The sequence below is a fragment of the Fukomys damarensis genome, unplaced genomic scaffold (genome assembly GCF_012274545.1).
Source record: "Fukomys damarensis isolate Sample0158 unplaced genomic scaffold, DMR_v1.0_HiC HiC_scaffold_37, whole genome shotgun sequence".
Lineage (NCBI taxonomy): Eukaryota > Metazoa > Chordata > Mammalia > Rodentia > Bathyergidae > Fukomys > Fukomys damarensis.
Window position 1 is genome coordinate 50,226,309 of NW_022900949.1, and position 19,138 is coordinate 50,245,446.

Below are 19,138 nucleotides of genomic sequence, written 5' to 3' on the forward strand. Positions count from 1 at the left end.
TATGTATATATTTAATATGTCTTCTTCTTATGTCTTCTTCTTTCTAGTATAAATTGTAGAATACCCTATGGATTTTTCCTAATCTTGTCTTTTTCATTTTATGTATCTTTTAGAGAAAACTCCTTCATCCTTTTTGCTGCATATTATTCCATTGTGTATGTGCATTATGATTAAGGCAATTAGTCCCCTGTTGATAGGATTTAGGTTTTTTTCTAAATATTTTGTCATTACACAATGCAGTAAATTAGACAATGCAGTAAATTAATTCCCTTGTACAAAGACCATTTTGCTGGTGTATATATGTATTTGAAGAATAAATTCTGGGAGATGGAGTGGCTTGCTCACAGGCCTGGGCATTTAATTTTGATTACTGTTTCCAAATTGCCCTCTCAAAGAATGTAATTCTTTAGTCACGGCCTGTGTGTAGACATGTGCTGTAGTACTAAAGCATATAAGCATTGTTCATGTTTTTTCACAAATATCATGGCCATGACATTTTCCATGCAGATTTTCTGACCACCTTTTTTTTTTTTTTTTGGTACCAGGGATCAAACTGGGGACCTTGTGTTTGCAAGGCAGGTGGCAGCAATGGCACCACTGAGCTAAATCCCTGACCCCATACTAGTTTTTAAAATCACATCAAACTTGCTTAAAAATTTAAATAATACAGATGTATAAAAAAGTAAGAGTTGATATTTTCCTTTCTTCCTTAACAGCACTTAGGAGGTTTCTTTTGGTAAGTTTGGTGCTAATCATCCAGCCATCATCTGTCTCTTGTGTAAAAGCAGGGGTACTCACACTGGTTGTGGAAACAGGGTCTCACATGTCCAGCCCTGGCACAGAGCTGGAAGGAGGCAGTAGCCCTAGTGTCTGGATAGGGGCTTGATATAGCACAGTTGTTAGGCAACTGTTTTCTGGACTCGGTATTTTCCTCCATAATATGACTCCGTGCCAAGAGCAAGCTGTAAAATGCTTTGTTTTCAGTTACCACCCAGCCCGCTTCTGTGCTATTGTGCTTCAGCACCCTCCCCGCATCCTGCCCCGGGCCTGGTCCCTGCCCCAGCCTTCCCTTGGCAGCAGGGCCAGGTGCGTGCTAACAAGGCTGGTACTTTCACATATGATGCTCCTCCCTTCCCTTTCCCAAGAAAATGATCTTAATCTTCCCTGGGACTTTGTGGAACTATCCCTTAATCTAGATTCTAAGAAAATGGTGATCACTTTAGTCACTGGGGCGCACATCTAATCTCAGGATGCTGGCATCTGTTGTCTTGGCCAATATTCAGAGCCAACTCCAGGGAATCAGAAGAGGTCCACAGTGGGCAGTTTTCCCTTCACAGCTGTTCCTAAGCCTGTGCTTGCTGTTTTGTCTCCAGGAGAGGCTCTTCCCCTGGTGCTGGCCCTGTTTGCCTTCGTTGGCTTCATGCTGATCCTCGTGGTTGTGCCACTGTCCATCTGGAAGATGGGCCAGCTGCTCCAGTACTCCTGTTGCCCCATGGTGGTCCTCCCAGACACTTTGGTAATACCATGTCTCTTTCCTTTCAGCATGATACTGACCAGGTGTACCTGGGGCCTTAGTTGGGCACGGGCACAATTCTGTGGGTTTGTGGGGATTTGCAGACATGGGAAGAGAATATTTATAAGACTTTTGTCTTAGTCCATTTGTGCTGCTGAAACAGAATAATACCATAAATGATAAAGATTCATTTAGGTTGCTGTTGCAGATGCCAGGAAGCCTGAGATTGGTGAGGACTTTCTTGCAACTTGTTTGTGAGAGAGCATGATATCAAACTCGCAGCCTCAGAGCCTTCTATGCTCTGTATTAATCCATTAATGAAGACAGAGCTTGCATGGCCTGCTCACCTCTCAAAGGTCCCATCTCAACACAGTTGCACTGGTGGTTCAGTTTCCAACACCTGCTTCTGGGGAAACACTCAAACTGCAGCAACTTCTAATGAGAGAAGTTAGGAGAGACCTCCCTTTTCCAGGTCGTGGGGAACCTCCCTGAGGCTCCTGGCAGGCCATCTCTGGTTTTCCCCGGGACATGTCATGATCAAAAAGTCAGGACTTATGCATAATGTTCTGCTGAGCATTCTTGGCCCCATCCCATAATTGTAACAGCTGCAACATGGAATAGCATATTTGGATACCACATGTTTGATTTGTGTACCAAGAATATGGTTTTCATGGCAAAGAACATGCATGTGCATGTGGGAAGCATGGATTATGTTTTGGCTTTGGTAGGGCTGGATGTGGTGAGGGGACAGCAATATGGACTTTTAAAGTGACTTCTGAAGACTGAGGGCTCCCACCGATATTCCCAGTTCCCTACAAGCCCACAATTCTGTTTTGTTTTGTTTTGCAGTTCTGACAATATAACCTAAGGCCTTCATACTGAGCCCTTCTTTTATTTTTTATTTTGAGACAGTCTTGCTAAATTGCCAAGGCTCTGGGCTCCAACTTGTGATCTTCCTGCCTCAGCCTTCAGTGCTGGGATTATAAGCGTGCACCACCATGCCTGGCTAAGCACAGGATTTTTGTTGCTGTTTTCTTGAGACAGGGTCTCATTATGTACTTCAGGCTTGCCTTGAATTCACTATGTAGTCTGGTCTGGCCTTGAACTCACAGCGATCCTCTTGTCTCAGCCCCCAAAGTGCTGGGATTACAGGCGTAAGCCACATTACCTAGGTAAGAGCAGGATTCTTATCTTTCTCCTGAGAACGAGGGACCACAAGTCTGAGTGGGCCTAGTCTGTTGCAGAAGAGCAAATGCAGACTGTAGCAGATTTATACTTTAAATCTGCCTGCCTCTCAAATGGTCCTCTTGCCCTCAACCACAGAGAGCAGCACAAATGAAACAAAGCAACAGCAAAATCAAACAGAAACAAAAACAACCCCCTCCATCCCTGTCATCCCCATGGGTTTCTTACCCTTAGGGAGACAGCAGTTAGCTTCAGCCAGAATTGCAGCTGTGCACTCCTGGAATTCACTGGAAAGTCACTCTTGTGTCACCTGCATGGTTCTGCTTTCTTTCTCTACACAGAAGAATAATTCTCCCTCCAGTCCAGGTCTCCAGATGTTTGCCCATCCTGCTATCTTAATGCCTGCTCTTCTTCTCGCCTGAGTTCTCCAGGTAGTCAGAACTTTAACTGACCCTAGTATAGAGCTGAGTACCAGGATTGCTCTAAGGATTTACATGCTGAGTGGTAGTCAAAACATATGGTAAATGTTTAAATAAAAAAAAATTATTACAGTAAAAGATATGTTGCCTCTAATCATCCTCATAATAGTTCTTCTCACTTCAAACATACTTATCCTATCATTCTTGGCAGTGTGTCTTTTACAGTAATAAGGTTTTTAAAAATCACTACATTTTTTATCACTTCTGGCATATTGACCTATGTTTGTCATTGACTCTTTGTCCTGATTTTTTTGTATAGTAGTTCTACTAATTATTGCAAGAAGGACATCAAAATCCCAACTATGCATGTGGATGTGCCTATGTTTCTTCCTTTTTGTCAGTTTTTCCTTAATGTATTTTGAGGCTTTCTTTTAAGTGCATTTATTATTTATGCCTTCTTGAGTAACTTGCAGCATTGTAATATGTTGCTCTTCATCTCTGGCAATATTCTTTATTGCTATAAAATATATTTCCTTTTTTGTTTACTGTTTTGAGGTATACCATTTAAAAACATATTTTTACCTTAAATCTCTCTTATGTCCCTTATAGATAACAAATGGTCTACTTCTCTATTTTTAACTCTTTTGGTATATATCAATTCTGATAATCTCTGCCATTTTAATTGGTATGTTTAGTTCATTAACATTTACTATAATGATTGATATGGTTGCATATAAGTCCATAATTTCTTTTTTTAAAAGTTGAGTTTATTGGCACTTATTTTTAAGTATACAGTACAGTTACATTCATCATTGGGATCTTATAACTTTACATGACAGATCTTGGTTCTCATTTTTACCCCATATCCCTGCCCTCCTTTTCACCTCAAACCTCCCCTTAAGTCAGTAATTTCATTTTTTGCTTTTTTTCCTGCTTTTTCTGTTTTATTATTTTCTGTCTCTTTTTGGGTTAAGTAAACATAGAATATTAGAATTTCTCTGCACCCATTGACTTTCTGGTTATCCTTCACATTTTCTCATAATCACTGTGTGGATTATAACATACATGTTATTAAGGAGATTTTACAATCTTCTTAGAATTAAAATTGTATCACTATATGAAATGTAAGAGCATGAAATTACTTTTTTCTTTAAGTATTCGCATTTTAAAAAGATAAAATAATCATCTACACTTACCCCTATATTTACCATCTTTGACATTCTTTTTTCTCTCTTGAGATCTGTATTTCGAGTTAGTATGGCTTCCTTCAGTTTGGAAAACTTCACAGGTTTGCTACTGTAGATTCAGTGGTGGCAAATTCTAGTCTAAAAAGGCTATTATTATGTTTTTGGTACCGGGGATCAAACTTGGGTCCTTGTGCTTGCAAGGCAGGCGGCAGAACCACTGAGCTAAATCCCTGGATTCAAAAGGCTATTATTTTGTCTTAATTCTTGAAGGATTTTTTCTGAATTCTTGGTTGACAATATTTTTTTCCTACTACTTTAGAACTGTTGTTGAATTATCTTCTGGTCCACATTATTTCTGATAATAGCTATTGTTTCTAATATTGTTCCCTTCTATAAAATACAATAAGTTCCTGACTTATGAATGAATTCTATTCCAAGAGAACGTTCACAGATCAGATTTGTTTGTAAGGCCAACAAAGTGAGTCTTATACACCTTTGACATAAATCTACAATGTAAAGCATATAAAAACCAAATGCACATAAGTCCAGTAAGCCCCTGATGGTTCTGTACTACTATATGTTATCGCATTGTACAGTAAGCACATAGCAGCACAACTGTGACGATGTCTGACAGAAATATGAGCTACTCACACATGTGTAAATACCGAATAGTTTCTCTGGTGTGAAAAACTATAATAGTACACAAGATCCTAATGGGATAATTAAGAGTGTGAAATAGGAAGAAAAGGGCCAAAGGTGTAGGGAAAGTGGGAAGGGTAGCGGGAAGGAAATAAGGGAAAAGAAAAAATATGAGAAAATGAAAAAATGGAAATAAAGAGTTTGTAAATGGGGAGGGGAGGAGGGGGTGGAAGGGAGGACAGGGACAAGGGGAAAAATGAGAACCAAGAACCGTCATGTGAAGGTACAGGATCCTAGTGATGAATGTAACTGTACTGTATACCTAGATTGTACCAATAAATTCAATAAAAAGAAAAAAAAAAGAAATATGAGCTACTTCCGCAATTTGTTGGCAATCTATGAATTTCCCTCACATAAGTTCATTTGTAGTTGTAAAAATGTATAACTCCAATGTTTGTAAGTAGGGACTTACTGTACACTCTTTTTTTCTTATTGCTTTCAAATTACCATTGGTTTTCATCAGTTATACTATAATATGACTCCGTGTTATTTATTCTATGTTTATATTGCTTGTAGTTTATTGAATTTCTTGAATTTTTTCACTGTAGTTTGGGACATTTTCAGCCATATATCTTCTGATAGTTTTTCTGTTTTCTTCTCTCTTGCTGTGACTCCAATTTGATATATGGTAGACCTTTAGAAACAGTTATGAGACTCTATTTAGTTTTATAGAGAAAACTATTTCTCTGTTCTACAGTTGAGTAACTTTTTTAGCCTATCCACTTTTTCACTGACCGTTGTTATCACCAATCTGATATTAGGCACGTCGGATGAATTTTTAAAACTTTAATATTTTTTATTCAATTCTAGAATCTCCATTAGGCTCTTTTTATAACAAATGTTCTCTGCAGATATTTTTATTTACTTATTTGTTAGGAAAATATTTTCCTCTAGTTATAATACTTGGACTACTTTAAAAAATTTTGATAAATTTTTGGTATTTTCATTAGGTGGCCATCTCAAGATTGGTCTCTGTTTATTGCATTTTATTTGGCATGAGTCACATTTCCTTTTTTTTTTTTTTTTTTGTACTGGGGAACAAACTCAGGAACTTAACACTTGTGAGGCAGGCAGCCCTCCTTTTTTTTTTTTAATGTCTAATGATTTTGAATCTGGATATGGTGAATAATATGTTGTAGAGATTTTAGATTCTATTATATTTCACTGAAGACTATTGGTTTTTGTTTGCTTATTGTTTTAGTAAGCAACTAAAATGGATGAATGTAATTTCCAAACCTTACTCTCCTAGGCAAAAGGCAGTTGGTGTCTGTTAACCTGTGTGGCCTTAGCTGGATTATTTGGGGTTTGGCCCACACCTTCCAGCACACAGTTCAGGAAGGATAGCACTTGTATGTAAAATGTGTAGCACACCTATTCTAGCTCTCCCCCTTTGGGGATTTGTCCTCTCCACGTTCTAACTTCTATGTTTGCCCAAATCTCTGTTTTCACTCTTCAGGACCATAAGACTGATACTCTTCACAGTACCAAGTGTGGCAGGTCCCACTTGGCAAGGAGCTGTTAAAAAAAGGGGGAGGGGGCAATCACTCAGTTACATTCCCTTTTTCCAAATGTCAATTTTTGTTTGCTCTTCAGTGACTTAAGGAATCTGATCAGCTTTAAAAGTTGATTTTTTTTTTTTCTGGTACTAGGAATTGAATTCAGGACCTTGTGCTTGTGAGGCAGGCACAGTGCCACTGAGCCCACATCCCCAACCCTAAGAGCTGTTATTTGAGGAAGGTCAATCTGTTTTGTGCTCCTCTGTCATAGTAGAAGTAGAAACCCGCAGTGAAATAGGGATCGCTGAACTAACCCGAAGTTATTACAGCAGTAGAACACTCCTGGCTGAGGCAGGTCATTAGCTCTTTTTTCCCCATATATTAGACCATGGAAAATTACCAGTCAGAAAACCTTGGCAATTCTTCACCAAGTCCTAGCAAGATTGTGTTTAATTTACCTCTATGGCTGAAACATTACATGTCTGCTTCTATTTTATAGCTGGTCATGGATGTACTCTGAAATGTACTATTAAGATTTTCTTTCCATTGAAGTTTATAGCACCAAGTCATAGTCTGCAGTAAGACTATATATGCCAAGAAAATTATATTAATTTCATCTCTATTTAAAAATATTTTTTTCTTCTTTCATCCATAATTGCTCCAGGGATAGAAAGGGACTTTAGTGCTAAAGGGTCTTCCTTTTTCTCTCTGTGACTGATTTTATTCTTCTTTTTTCTGTCTGTATTCTACTCTAAGGTAGCTAGCAGGAGTAACGGTGGCCCCAGGTGGTAATTCTTTAGTGGACCATCCCAAGTATGGCCTGATAGGGTTCACAGAAAGTAGGTTTTGTGAGCTCTGGCTTGAGGGCCAGATAGGTACTGGAAAAAAAGAAAAGAAATGTTTACACAATGAATGCAACTCAACGGGGAGATGTGACAGTGCCCAGGGTGAACATTTCCATCTAAAGGAGGCAGCAGCTCCCAGTTCCAGCAGTTGGTGACCAAGAGGGAATGTGAGCCAGTGATGCTTCCAGTTTTAAACAATAAACCCAGAAATCCAGACTTTTTTTTTTAGTACTGAAGATTGAGCTCTGGTCCTTGCTCTTGCAAGGCAGGCAGTGGAACCACTAAGCTAAATCCTTGGCCCCAGAAATCCAGATCTTTTTGGGAAATCTCTCGACTTTTGAATATTGAAAACTGATTCATCACCAAAGTGAAACCTACTAATGTTCACTAATAAAAAAGAAAACTAACTTACATTTAAAAAAAATTATCTGACCCTTGGGCTGGAGATTTGGCTCAGTGGTTCTGGCACCTGCTTTGCAAATGCAAGGGCCCGAGTTTGATCCCTGGTACCCCCCCAAATCTATATCTATATCTATCTGTATCTATATCTATATCTATATATATATGGGCCTCATTTGAAAGTGAATTCTAACCTGTGCAACAGCATTATGTCTTCTGAAGTGATGCTGCTTGTTTATCTTTCATGTTCTGGAACTGTGCTGTACCATATGGTAGCCACTAATCATAATGTGGCTATTAAACAGGTGAAATGTGTGTCAAGATGTGTTGTAAATATAAACAGATTTTGAAAATGACAGATTTTGAAGATAGTACCACATATTTGATCTCTTTCAGTAATTTTTTTGAATTGCATGCAAATGTGATATTTTGGATTTATTTGTCAAACAAAATAAATATAATTAATTCTTTTACTTTTTTTTTGTTCTGGGGGAGTTTGTACTGAACTATATTCCCAGCCCTTTAATTTTTCAGACAGGGTCTTTCAGAGTCACTAAATTGGGCAGGCTGGGCTATAACTGGCGATCCTCCTGCCTTAGCCTTCCATAGTGCTGGGATTACAGACATGTGCCACTATGCTTGGCTTCTTTTACTTTTTAAACTGTGCTACTAGATTTAAAAAACTATATATGTAGTTCCCATTATGTTGCATTTGGACAGAGCTGCTCTAGAATTGAAAAATAAACATAATCACTGCAGATTTAAGGCAGCCAGTGTCTGGAGAGTTTGACTGGACCAATGGCAGGAGACAGATGGAGGGTGGCCACTGACACTCACCAGTGAGCCCTTCTTGGTACCGTCTTTTCCAGAACAGGTCACTCTTCTCAGAGCTCTCTAATAGAAGGGCAGGTTTATTTTTGTTTTTTGACCAGAATTTGTTCTGGGCTTTGTGGGGCAGATTCCCAGAGAGGGAATTGCTGAGCAGGGAGCTGGGAGATCTCACAAATGCTGGAAGTCACTGACCTAGATATTGGAAATGTTTTTTTGAAAGTTAATTGAATAAATAAATAGTTGGGATTTGTGTGATAGTCTTAACAACCACTACTATTACTGCTAGTAACAACTAATGATTGTTGGTGAAAATTAATTTCAGAAAATAACCAACTCACCGCAGAAGTTAATCAGCTGTAGAAGGGAAGAGGTGGATTCCTGTGCCCTGGCGGTGCCATCTTCTGAGGAGCTCTTCCAGGCATGGATCTAGTAGCCTTTGGAAAGGGCCCAGCTGTCAGGAGCTGACAACTTGATCTCAGGATACAGGACTCGAAAAGGGGCAGTGTTTCTTTCCTTCATGAACAGAGGATGGGAGACTCAAGGAGCACCTGCCTGCCTGCCTGCCTGTCCGTGCCTCGAAGCGACCATCAGGGGCAGAGAGTTACGGCTGCAGAGCGCTGACCAGGGGTCAGGTGGTATGACCTCTGCTGTTTCACATACGAATGTCTCTGGGGAGAGAGACTTAATCCCTCTGTGCCTCAGTTTTCTCATCCATAATGGGGATTAATGACACACCTGTCAGATGCCCTCTGTCTCCGGTTGCGTGTGCGCATTCATCCGGAGGAGAAGCTGGCATCTCTGGTCACTGCGACAGACTCAGCTCCTCTGGAGAGCAGGATGCAAATGTGTAATGAGAGTGATCAAGGGCCGCCCTGAAGCGGAAAGGGAGGATGGGAGCAAGTGCTGGTTCCGCTTTAAGCCCAATGCCTAGATGGGCTTTAAGCCCAGATGGTGGCGCTTAACAACTCCATGGCATTTGACCAGGATGAAGACCCAGCCCCACTGGGAGGTGTGTATGAACACTGAGCCGTGGAACACCATGGGCCGTGGGTCGTGTGTGTACTCTGAGGTCAGAAGGTAAAAGTGTGCAACACAATAGGAGCACAGAAGGACATCAGCAAGGTGCAAGACTTGTGCCCCTTTGTCCTGTGGAGTTGCTAAAGGGCAGAGTTGAAATGAAAGGGGATTTTACCGCATAATCCTTTTGGTTCCAGGAAGAAAGTGGTTGCCAGGGATTTAGTTACGTTGTCAGTCTTGATTCCAGAAGGGTGAAAGGGTACCTTTGGAAAGCAGCTATGCTCACCACTATACCACGAACGCAAGGATACCTTTGGAGAGAAGAGTGGGGTGACCCTGGGTACTAGCTGGGGCAAGGGCGGAGCAGTCTGAGTCCTCTGCTGCAGCCACGCCCTGGGAGTCCACAGTCATGGGCTGCCTGCGTGCGTGCGTGTGTGTATGTGTGGACAGCAGCCTCAGTGTACAAGAACCCCAACTTTGCTGTTTATCTGCTTCTCCTGGCCAGGGTGCTGGGTGCTTTCTGGAGGCCCCTGTCCACAGGAAATCCACAGGGACCTTCTTTTCCTAAAACAGCTCACTCAGGGATCCTCTGCTCTTTCCGGGCTACTTATCCCAAGCCCAGCTTTGGAAGAAGCCCTGCCCATTTCTCCTCCTATCAGCTGAAGAAGAGACACCTTCAAAGAAGGATCAGAGGGAGGAGTTTCTTGAGGGATGAGAGACTGATAAGCAAGGCCCGCACCTCATTTTTAAGCCCCCACCCCTCTCAACTCAGGAGCTTCTGCGTTGGTTTGTCTCCATGGCCGCTTCCTGGATCCTTTCAGCCAGCCTTCTGTGGAGAGAGCTGACTGCTTCAGCAAGGTATTTCCTCCTTGGAGACAGAGGCCGACCACCCCAGCTCCACCAGGTGGAGTCTCTATGGACAGAGGGCAGGCTCTCTCCCCGGTTAGGAGATTGCTGAAGATCTTGCCATTGTACCATTTTGTATGTTTCTGCGTACATTTTTTTATGTGTGAATTCCTTTTCTTTTTTTTTTTTTTTTGAGGTTAAGAGTAGGAAAAATTTATTGAGAAGAGGAAAGCTTCTGTCCAAGAGAGACAGAAGAGGAACTAGAAAGTGATGGGTTGCCCCTTTTTGTGTGAATTTCGTTTGCACTGGAAATATATGTTCAGTTTGCAAAAATAAAAGACTGTACTGCTACTATATGGGTCATCACTTTTGTGCTTTCCTGTTTTGTGCCCCTTCTCCCTGAAGGTATTTCTTTATGTCGCCTGCCCAGGCCCAGAAAGCCCTCTTCTGGAATCTCCCCCAAGAGTCTATTCATTTTTGCTGGCCTATGTAGATACTTAATTTTCTCTAAATTTTTCTGTTGTCTTCTCATGTCCTCAACCATGCACCAGACATTGAGCACTGATGATAGAGGGGCTGCCTCCTCCACTGCTGATAATTCTGTGTCTCCTGGAGGTTCTTCTCCAGCTTATTTATCCCTGTCTCCTGTCTGTTTAAGCTTGGACACTTTCATGAGTGGACAGAATACATTTTGTGATAAACAGCTGTAACTGGGGCTTGTTGAGGTGAGCCAGGAGTCTGGTCAGAAGCTACAGAAGAACTCTAACTTCTTCTGGAAGCTTAAACCTTCCAGGTGTTCAGTTAGGAGGCCCAGGAGCAGGTTCAGCATGAATGCTGGCTTTCTTTTCACAGATAGTCATTGTGTCCCATGGGCACTGGGGGAAGTATCAGAGGGGAGTGGTCCAGGTGGCTTCTGCTGTTTCAGTGAAGATGTCCCCTTTGCTCTTGCTGTTGTCTACCCCGGAGCTTCCTCAGAACCAAGTCCAGCTTTCTTATCCTGCCTTCAGGGAACAACACCAGGGTCCAATGAGCAAATCCTTGCTCCATGAGGCTGATGTTCCAATGGGGTAAAATACTAATAATGTAATAATAAAAATTATTATCAGTAAGTGAACTGTCTGGCATATTGGGAGCTTATAAGCCTTATGGAGAAATGAAAAGGGGCAGATTGTGCAGCCTTCTCAAGTCAAGGTAAATGCAGGCATCTGAATCCAAACTGTCAGATAAGTCTTTGCCTAGCCACATGATATGAGATTATGACTCTAGAGCACAGTAATTAGACAACAAATACTGCGGGGCATGCTGTCTAAAACAAATGTTATTCAGTGTTTGTACTGTTAGTGTTTTTTGGGGGGATACCAGGGATTGAACTTGGGACCTGGTGCTTGCGAGGCAATAGCAGAAAGGGCATGCTGTCTAAAACAAATGTTATTCAGTGTTTGTACTGTTATTCAGTGTTTTTTGGGGGGATACCAGGGATTGAACTTGGGACCTGGTGCTTGCGAGGCAATAGCAGATTTTTTAAAAAGTTACTCTTCTAAGTATCAGATAAAGCCAATCATTGTGTATTAGGAGCCTAGATTCCAGGATGAGTGAAAAGAAGGGTCAACTGTAGACTCCAAAGTGTGAATAAGAACTGTGTACTGTTAACTGAGTCAAATAAGTTAATATGAAGTTAGGCTTCTATACACTTTAAATATATTTTGGCTTTTCCCCACTAAAATGGCCCAGAAGAAATGCCACCCTTCTCTATTTACCCTAATGTCCAGATTTGGGGTTGCAATACTATTTTTTTCTAAAGAAGGCATAGGTTCTTGGATCCATGGCTAATTCCGTGTCCTATCGGGCTGAAATACACAAGATAACTAGAGTATTTAAACTTTATTGGATCAGAAAACAAAATCTTAAATAGCTCATTCAAAATTATTCATAACCAACCTGAAAAGGCCTCCTATTAACCAGCAGTGGGACAGTGTGAGCATCAGGGGATATTGTCTGGCATCAGTTGACAGAATAAATTTGAAGTCATCCACCCATCATGATGTCGACAAGAGCCAAAGATGGCAAAGTGAATTCCCAAAGATGAAATATTCTATATAGAATACAATGTACAGTATTTCTACTCGCTAATTAAGTTTGTTGGGTTTGTTGATTTATTTATTGTACCAATCAGGCAGAGGCATTTTCTCCTTCATCCCCAATCCCTGGCCCCTGGCCCCAGCCACCATCCCCTGCCACCTCAAGCCCCGCAACAGCCTCTCATGGTCATTCACTCCACTTCCAGCGTGGCCACCCTTGCTTATGTCTGTCCTGTCAAGAGACTCCATGCAAAGTTCGTCTGGGTTCCTATAAAGAGGGATTTCAGTATCTGTGCATGCCTCCATCTCTTAAAAAAAAAAAAGGTATCTTTTGTTATATTTTGTGTTCTCTAATGTATCCTTTGGCTAGGTGATTTTCTGTGGGTGCAGATCTCTCGATTTCCTTTGACTCTCTCATTGACTAGATCCCATGGACAATTTGAGCCCACTAGGATGGGAGCCCCTCATTATGTCCACGGATGTCTGGCGTCACCTTGTGGTGAGTTCTGGAAAATTCCTTCTGCTCCCGCTTGCAATTCCCTGGCTTCCTGCGCAGAGAATGGAATGTTCAGACCAGTTTCCTGGACTCAGCTGGAAAACTTCCCTGGGCTTGGCCTCTAACAAGCCGCCATTATCACCAGGGGACTTCGATGTCAGCGGCCACCATCTCCTCGCTCTGTTTCTCGCGGTATCGGCGGAGGTGTTATTTTCCCTGTGTGCCCACAGCGCTCTCTCGGCTGGGCTGTGGCCACTGCCGGACTCCCCGGTCTTTTCTGTGTGTTACTATTCCCTTATTTTGATGCCCCTCCCCTCAGGCCACCACTCAGTACGGGGAGCCCCTCTGCTGCCCTATGCGTGCTAAACCACGGAGGTGAACAGCCTTGAAGCTGGGACCTGGAACGTCAGAGTGGACCGAAACTGTTTTCTTTTGCTGGCTCCTGGGACGCTGAGGTCCTGCAGCACCTGACAAAGCAACCCTGGGAAAGCCGCCCTTGCGGGAGGTGGAGGAGACGCTCGCAGTGGGGAAGATGCAGCTCTTTCTTCCTTGGCTCCCTCAGTACAGGGCGCAGGCTGGAACTAGCAAGGACTGAAGGAAAACCTGAGCCCCAGCCCCCTCAGGGGCCTGCGAAGAGCCCCAAGACCGAGGGCCTCTTCCTGGTCCCACTCTTGGACCTCAGTGAGGGAATTTCTAAAAGCTACCTTGAAAAATGAGCAGTGGAACAAACCACAGTGACTCTGCCTCCGTTTTGCTCCTGTACTCAGCTACCAAGTGGCTAGGTGTCTCCTCAGTCCCCGGAGATGCCAGCAAATTGCCTTCCACTAAATGGCCTTAGTGTAAGATGAAGCCTACACAGCATGTGCAAGTCCCTAGGTTCGAGGCCCAGCGCTGCAAACAAAAGTAAGAAAAGATTAAGCCCCCCAAACACCCATTGGGTTTCTAGTCTTGGAGGTCACACCCCAGAAAATAGGGCTTCCTGTGTCCTCCCACCGATTAACTGTGCTGTCAGGCTTTCCCAGGTGAAGCCATTGCAGCCACACTCACTCCTCCACTTAACTGTAGAGTCTTTCAATTGGAAACAGATCAAAACAGAAAAGCCCCTCTCCTTAGACTAAGCCTAATTATGGAGGGGCAATGGCGTGAGACAATTACTGTCATTCATTTATTTATAGATTTTTTTTTTTGCTATGTAATTCAGGCTGGTCTTGAACTCACTGTGTACCCCAGGCTGGCCTTGAACTTGCTGTGATCCTCCTCCCTCAGCCTCCTGAATGCTAAAATTATAGGTGTGTGCTATCATGTCCAGCTATTACTGTACTTAAATAAAAGCTTTAATTCAGTAGATAGCAGCAAATAGATGTTGAAATTTAAATACAAATCACTTTAAGCAACTCAGTTTTAATTTATGAGATAATCTCAGATAAAGGGATCTTTTTACATTTAGGAAAAATTGGAAGGTTTAAAGTAAACATTTTAAATGTATCAAATTAAAAGGAATATTCAGAGATATCAGGATGTCATTTGACTGGAAATACGCCCTTCGACAAACAGTGAGGTTATAAATGGTAAAAAGTCTGAAATGTATTATACTTGCTTTTGCTTATTGTTATAGAATATAGTTTATTGAATTTTGTCCACAGAGAGGGTAACTCTCTCTGTATTGGAATTACTTAATAGATTAATCCCATTGTTTTGAGATGAATAATTTTATGCTTTTCCCCCTCATCCTCTTTACTTTTATTCCTCCCTTCCTTCTTTCTTTCCTTCTTTTCAAATTCATTCTTTTCTCCTTCCTCTCTCTCCTCCTTTCTTCCACCTCTGTCTTTTCTCCCTTCCTTCTTCTTTATTCCTTTTACCTTACTTTTCTGAAAGTCTTAACCTGTGAAGCAGTTTAACTTTGAGCTGGCAAAGAAAAGTCTCAAAAAGAACTGGCCTGAAGTTTTGTTCTAAGCATGTCACTAAAGAGCAAAAGCTGACCTTTTTTTTGGAGGTGGCAGGGGTGGGTGTGAGGAAGTAGCAACTACTCTTTTCTTTGGCTAATAAATCATTTAAAAAATAATTTTCCACCTAAAATGTTTCTTTCAAAAGTGGGATATTTTAATTAAATGTCATTTAAAAATGTAAAAAAGCATTATAGTTGGAGAATTGAAGCCAGATGATATATCAGTTTGCCTTAAATTTAAAGGTTTACTCTGAAGGAAGAAATGCATCTCCTGTAGAATACTGAGTCAGGAATTTGGGTCATGGCATAATTGATTCGAGGGAAGAATTGGGTTTCTCCTCTAACCCTAAATGGTGGCAGCTAAATGTGACATGTGTGCTCATGCATGGACTATAAATGGTTTTATTCTGATGAACTGGTTCTATTAGAACTGATAAAATATATAAATTGTAGGATTCTGTGAAAGTTTCCACTTTAACCTTCTGAAAATGATGTAAAGTTAAAATAATTTGGTTCATTTTTCAGAAAATGAAAAAATTGTGATATACTTTGATATATCTCCCTATATATTTTTAAAATTTTTTCCCTATATATTTTTAATTTAAACTTTAAGTGTAGTTGGTTGTATTTTATGATATTCTTATTTGGCTTTGGGAACTCTGAATTTTCTAGAAAATTAAGGTAATTGGAAATTGTGTTTTCCAAAGAGTTCTGAAAATACAGAATTCTATATTTGGTTATTAAATTAAACCTATAATTGAAATAAGGATCATAATACACAAGAGGAAAAGCCTGAATTTCGATCCATAAGTTAAAAGGACAGTTCAGGCAAAGATCTTAATATACTGCGTAAATTTCTCAGCTAATCATAAAGAATCTCATCTCCTTGTGGGAAAAATAAAAAACTTGGACTTAGTTCTTATGTTAACTTTCCATGAATGAGGAAAACTATTTTGATTATTCTCTGTGAAACTTGATGTAGAAATATACACAACCTGATGCACTGGTTTAAGTTAAGAGAACGTTGAATATTACAAAGGGAGGGAGAGGTTACAGCTTATAACTCAAAAAAAGGGTAAGATAAACAACTTGAAAGATTAGAACAGGGTTTTAAAAAGAAAGAAACCCAGAACCTATGAAAATAATAAATAATATGGGTAAGATAGCTTTGATAATTCAATAGCAATGAACAAAATTGATGCCTTCAGCCAGGGTGCCAATCTTGATCGTATCTAGTGATGAGGAACTGATGTAGAATTTTGGCCTCTGGCTCATTGGTCCTTTTTCTCTGCCATCTTGCAGTAGGCAGCAAGTGTGCTCTCCTAGTGGCTGACAGTCTCCACCATGCAAGAGCTGTGCTGATCTGCTGTTTTGAAGTCAGGGCCCTCACCCTGAAAACAGCTGACCCAAATATCCATAAACTAAAGACTCATAGCGAAGAGTGAGAGACTAAGAATGATTCTAGAGCTAAGAAATTTTTTTCTTTTGCAAATATTTAGTGGAATGAAGTAAAAAAATAACAATAAATATTAGAAAAACAACTTTACTTGATAATTGATGGGACAATTTATTGAATAATTGGATAATATTGTAATGTTATTTTAGAACTTATGGATGGTAAATATATAACTTTTTAGCATAAGAGAAAATGTTGTAGAATTAGAAATTTGAACAGGAACACTATGTTGTTAGAACTGGATTGGAAAAAATCAATATGAACTCATTTTAAGAAAATAAAAATAGGAAATTTAGTTTATTTATTTATTTTTTTGGTACTGGGATCAAACTTTGAATGTTGCGCTTGCGAGGCAGGTGGTGGCACCACTGAGCTAAACCCCTGGCCCTAAAAATAGGAAATCTAAAAATACATACCCTTTGTTTCCAGGGAGCCCTATCACTCCAATGCATTGGGACTCCCTCATATTCTTTTTTGTTTGTTTGTTTATTGGTATATTTTAGGTATACAGTATCTTATACCTTTACATGGCAGGTCTTGGTTCTCAGTTTTTCAAAATATGTAGAACTCAACTCTTAGATAAAGTTTGTGTGTGTGTGTGTGTGTGTTTTTTTTTTTTTTGAGTTTATTGGTACATTTTAGGTATACATCATATTCATTTTTTTTTTTTTTGGTACTGCAGATTGAAGTTGGGACCTTGCCTTTGCCAGGCAGACAGCAGAACCACTGAGCTAAATCCCTAGCAGTCTCATATTCTTTCTGCAAAAGAACCTTGGGAGAAATGGCGAATTCCACACTTTGAGCCGAAACTTTAGTCTAAACTGAGCATGAAAATAAAACAGTGGCTGAGGTCAGCTGACACACAGTAAATCTGAAACACCGTGTGTCCAAAATGTTACACAAAAGAGTGAAAGTCTACACCAAATATTCTAAGAGTAGTTGGGGGGGAAAAGCGTATTTGCTGAGGTGTTTGTTATGTCAGTATTTTATTGGTGTCACCGACTGTGCTAGATTAGGAAAACAGAAACTAGGGCTGACTTTGTGTGTTGTGACTTTGAGACAGAAAACAAAGGTGGGGTTTAGCTCAGTGGCCGAGGAGTGGTGGAATGCAGGAAACCCTAGGTTCAATCCCTAGGACTTGAAGAGAGGGAGAGGAAGGGAAAGTGGGAGAGTAAGGGAAGAGATACGTAAAATATCAAAATTCAATATCTTTGATCAGACTCGTATTAGAGGACCCATAGAATGGGTGCTTAGGGATTGAGGTGTAATGGATCCTGGTTTCTGCCCGGTGGTCCATCTGTTTTATTTCTTCCTGCACACAGATCTTAGGTACATAGCAAAAACCCCATTGAATAAATTTTTGTGTCTGGGCCTTATTTCCATAGTACTGATAAGAAAAGAAATTCTCTTCCATGAAATAAAGGAAAACAAACTTCATAGTAAAATGCACAAAGATGAAAACCCGGGCAATGATTGTCATCTCTTCAGAGACTATTTCAGAATTTAACTCTAGTCAGAACACACACACACACACACACACACACACACACACACACACACACTCATACACTCACACACGGTGGGAAATGCCCTGAAAACTTGCAGTTCATCTGTAAAGCAAACACTTTGAAGATTTTTCTAAACTTGACAGCAGTCCTAAAAGTGCACATGACAGTATCAATATCTGCTTGTGAAAATGAGGAGAACTTTTCTGAACTTTCAGTAATAGAAGGCAGTTTCAGATCAGCTGCACGGAAGAAGACTGTTTTCTCTCAAGGTAGTGACTACAAAGTCCACACATGAAAAGGTGATCAAAAAGCATCTATTCAGGAATTCAGAAAACTCAGATGGCTAAGGCGAGTCAACTAGTACCATGTACTGTTACCATTTACTTTTGGGATTTCCAATTAAATATTTACTTTTGTATCTAATTTTGTTTTCTTTTTCTTAAAGTCGGTGCTAAATAAAGCATTTAAGCTTCAGGTCTCACAAGACCTGGAATGGCCCCATTGGGCTGCCTCCTGCAGCTGGAGCTGCTGTGTCCCTCTCCCTCGACCCGTGGCCTCTCATTTCCATGGTCTTCATCCTGCCATGTGGGCTGATGCTCTGCTTTTCCTCAGCAGCTGCCACAGCCTTAATGGACCCCTCCTGGACTGACCCCCAGGCTTTGGGACCTTCTCAGCTCCAGTAACCAACTTCAGGATCTGTCTGAGAGAGACTGGGACAGATTTGATTAGGAAGACTTAAAAGAAGTACACTCAGAGAAACTTGAGTGTGGGGAGAGGGAAAAGGAGAGAGAAAGGGAGAGGAAGAGGGAGTGGAGGAGAGAGGGAGGTGCATTGTTGGGTACGGGGATACGTGTGTGCTCTTGGAGATGTTCTTTAAGAGGGATGACCCAAGATGTTTTGCTTAGGAGCATTCTTTGAACCCTTTGAATCTGTTTCTTCATCTTAATTTCACGTTGCTGCCCTTTCTCTTATCAACTAGGTTAGTTTATAGATTAATAGTATCTTTAAGGGTTTTGGGTACGATGGGTGTGGAAGGGAAAAACCAACCAACTAACCTAGGGAGAATAAACAGCCCTAGAGAGCAAAGATTTGGAGTACAGTTAGGGATAATCTTGGGTCATTTTGCATCACAAGTTGCTGTTTTCTTAGAAGTACAATGAAAAAGTACACTTAAAAATTTTTAGGAGTACATGTTTGTAGTACATAATGCTTATATTC

At 40.8% G+C, this 19,138-nt stretch overlaps 1 protein-coding gene across 1 annotated transcript in view; it reads left to right on the plus strand.

Moving 5' to 3' along the window:
* Positions 1 to 10,890, plus strand: part of Il20rb (interleukin 20 receptor subunit beta) — a 29,996-nt gene extending 19,106 nt beyond the window's left edge. The window contains exons 6-7 of the mRNA XM_010625535.2: positions 1,374 to 1,516; positions 8,897 to 10,890. Coding sequence (XP_010623837.1) covers positions 1,374 to 1,516; positions 8,897 to 9,004 — 251 coding nt within the window. The 3' untranslated portion in view covers positions 9,005 to 10,890. The remainder of the gene's footprint in view (positions 1 to 1,373; positions 1,517 to 8,896) is intronic.
* Positions 10,891 to 19,138: the final 8,248 nt, after the last annotated feature.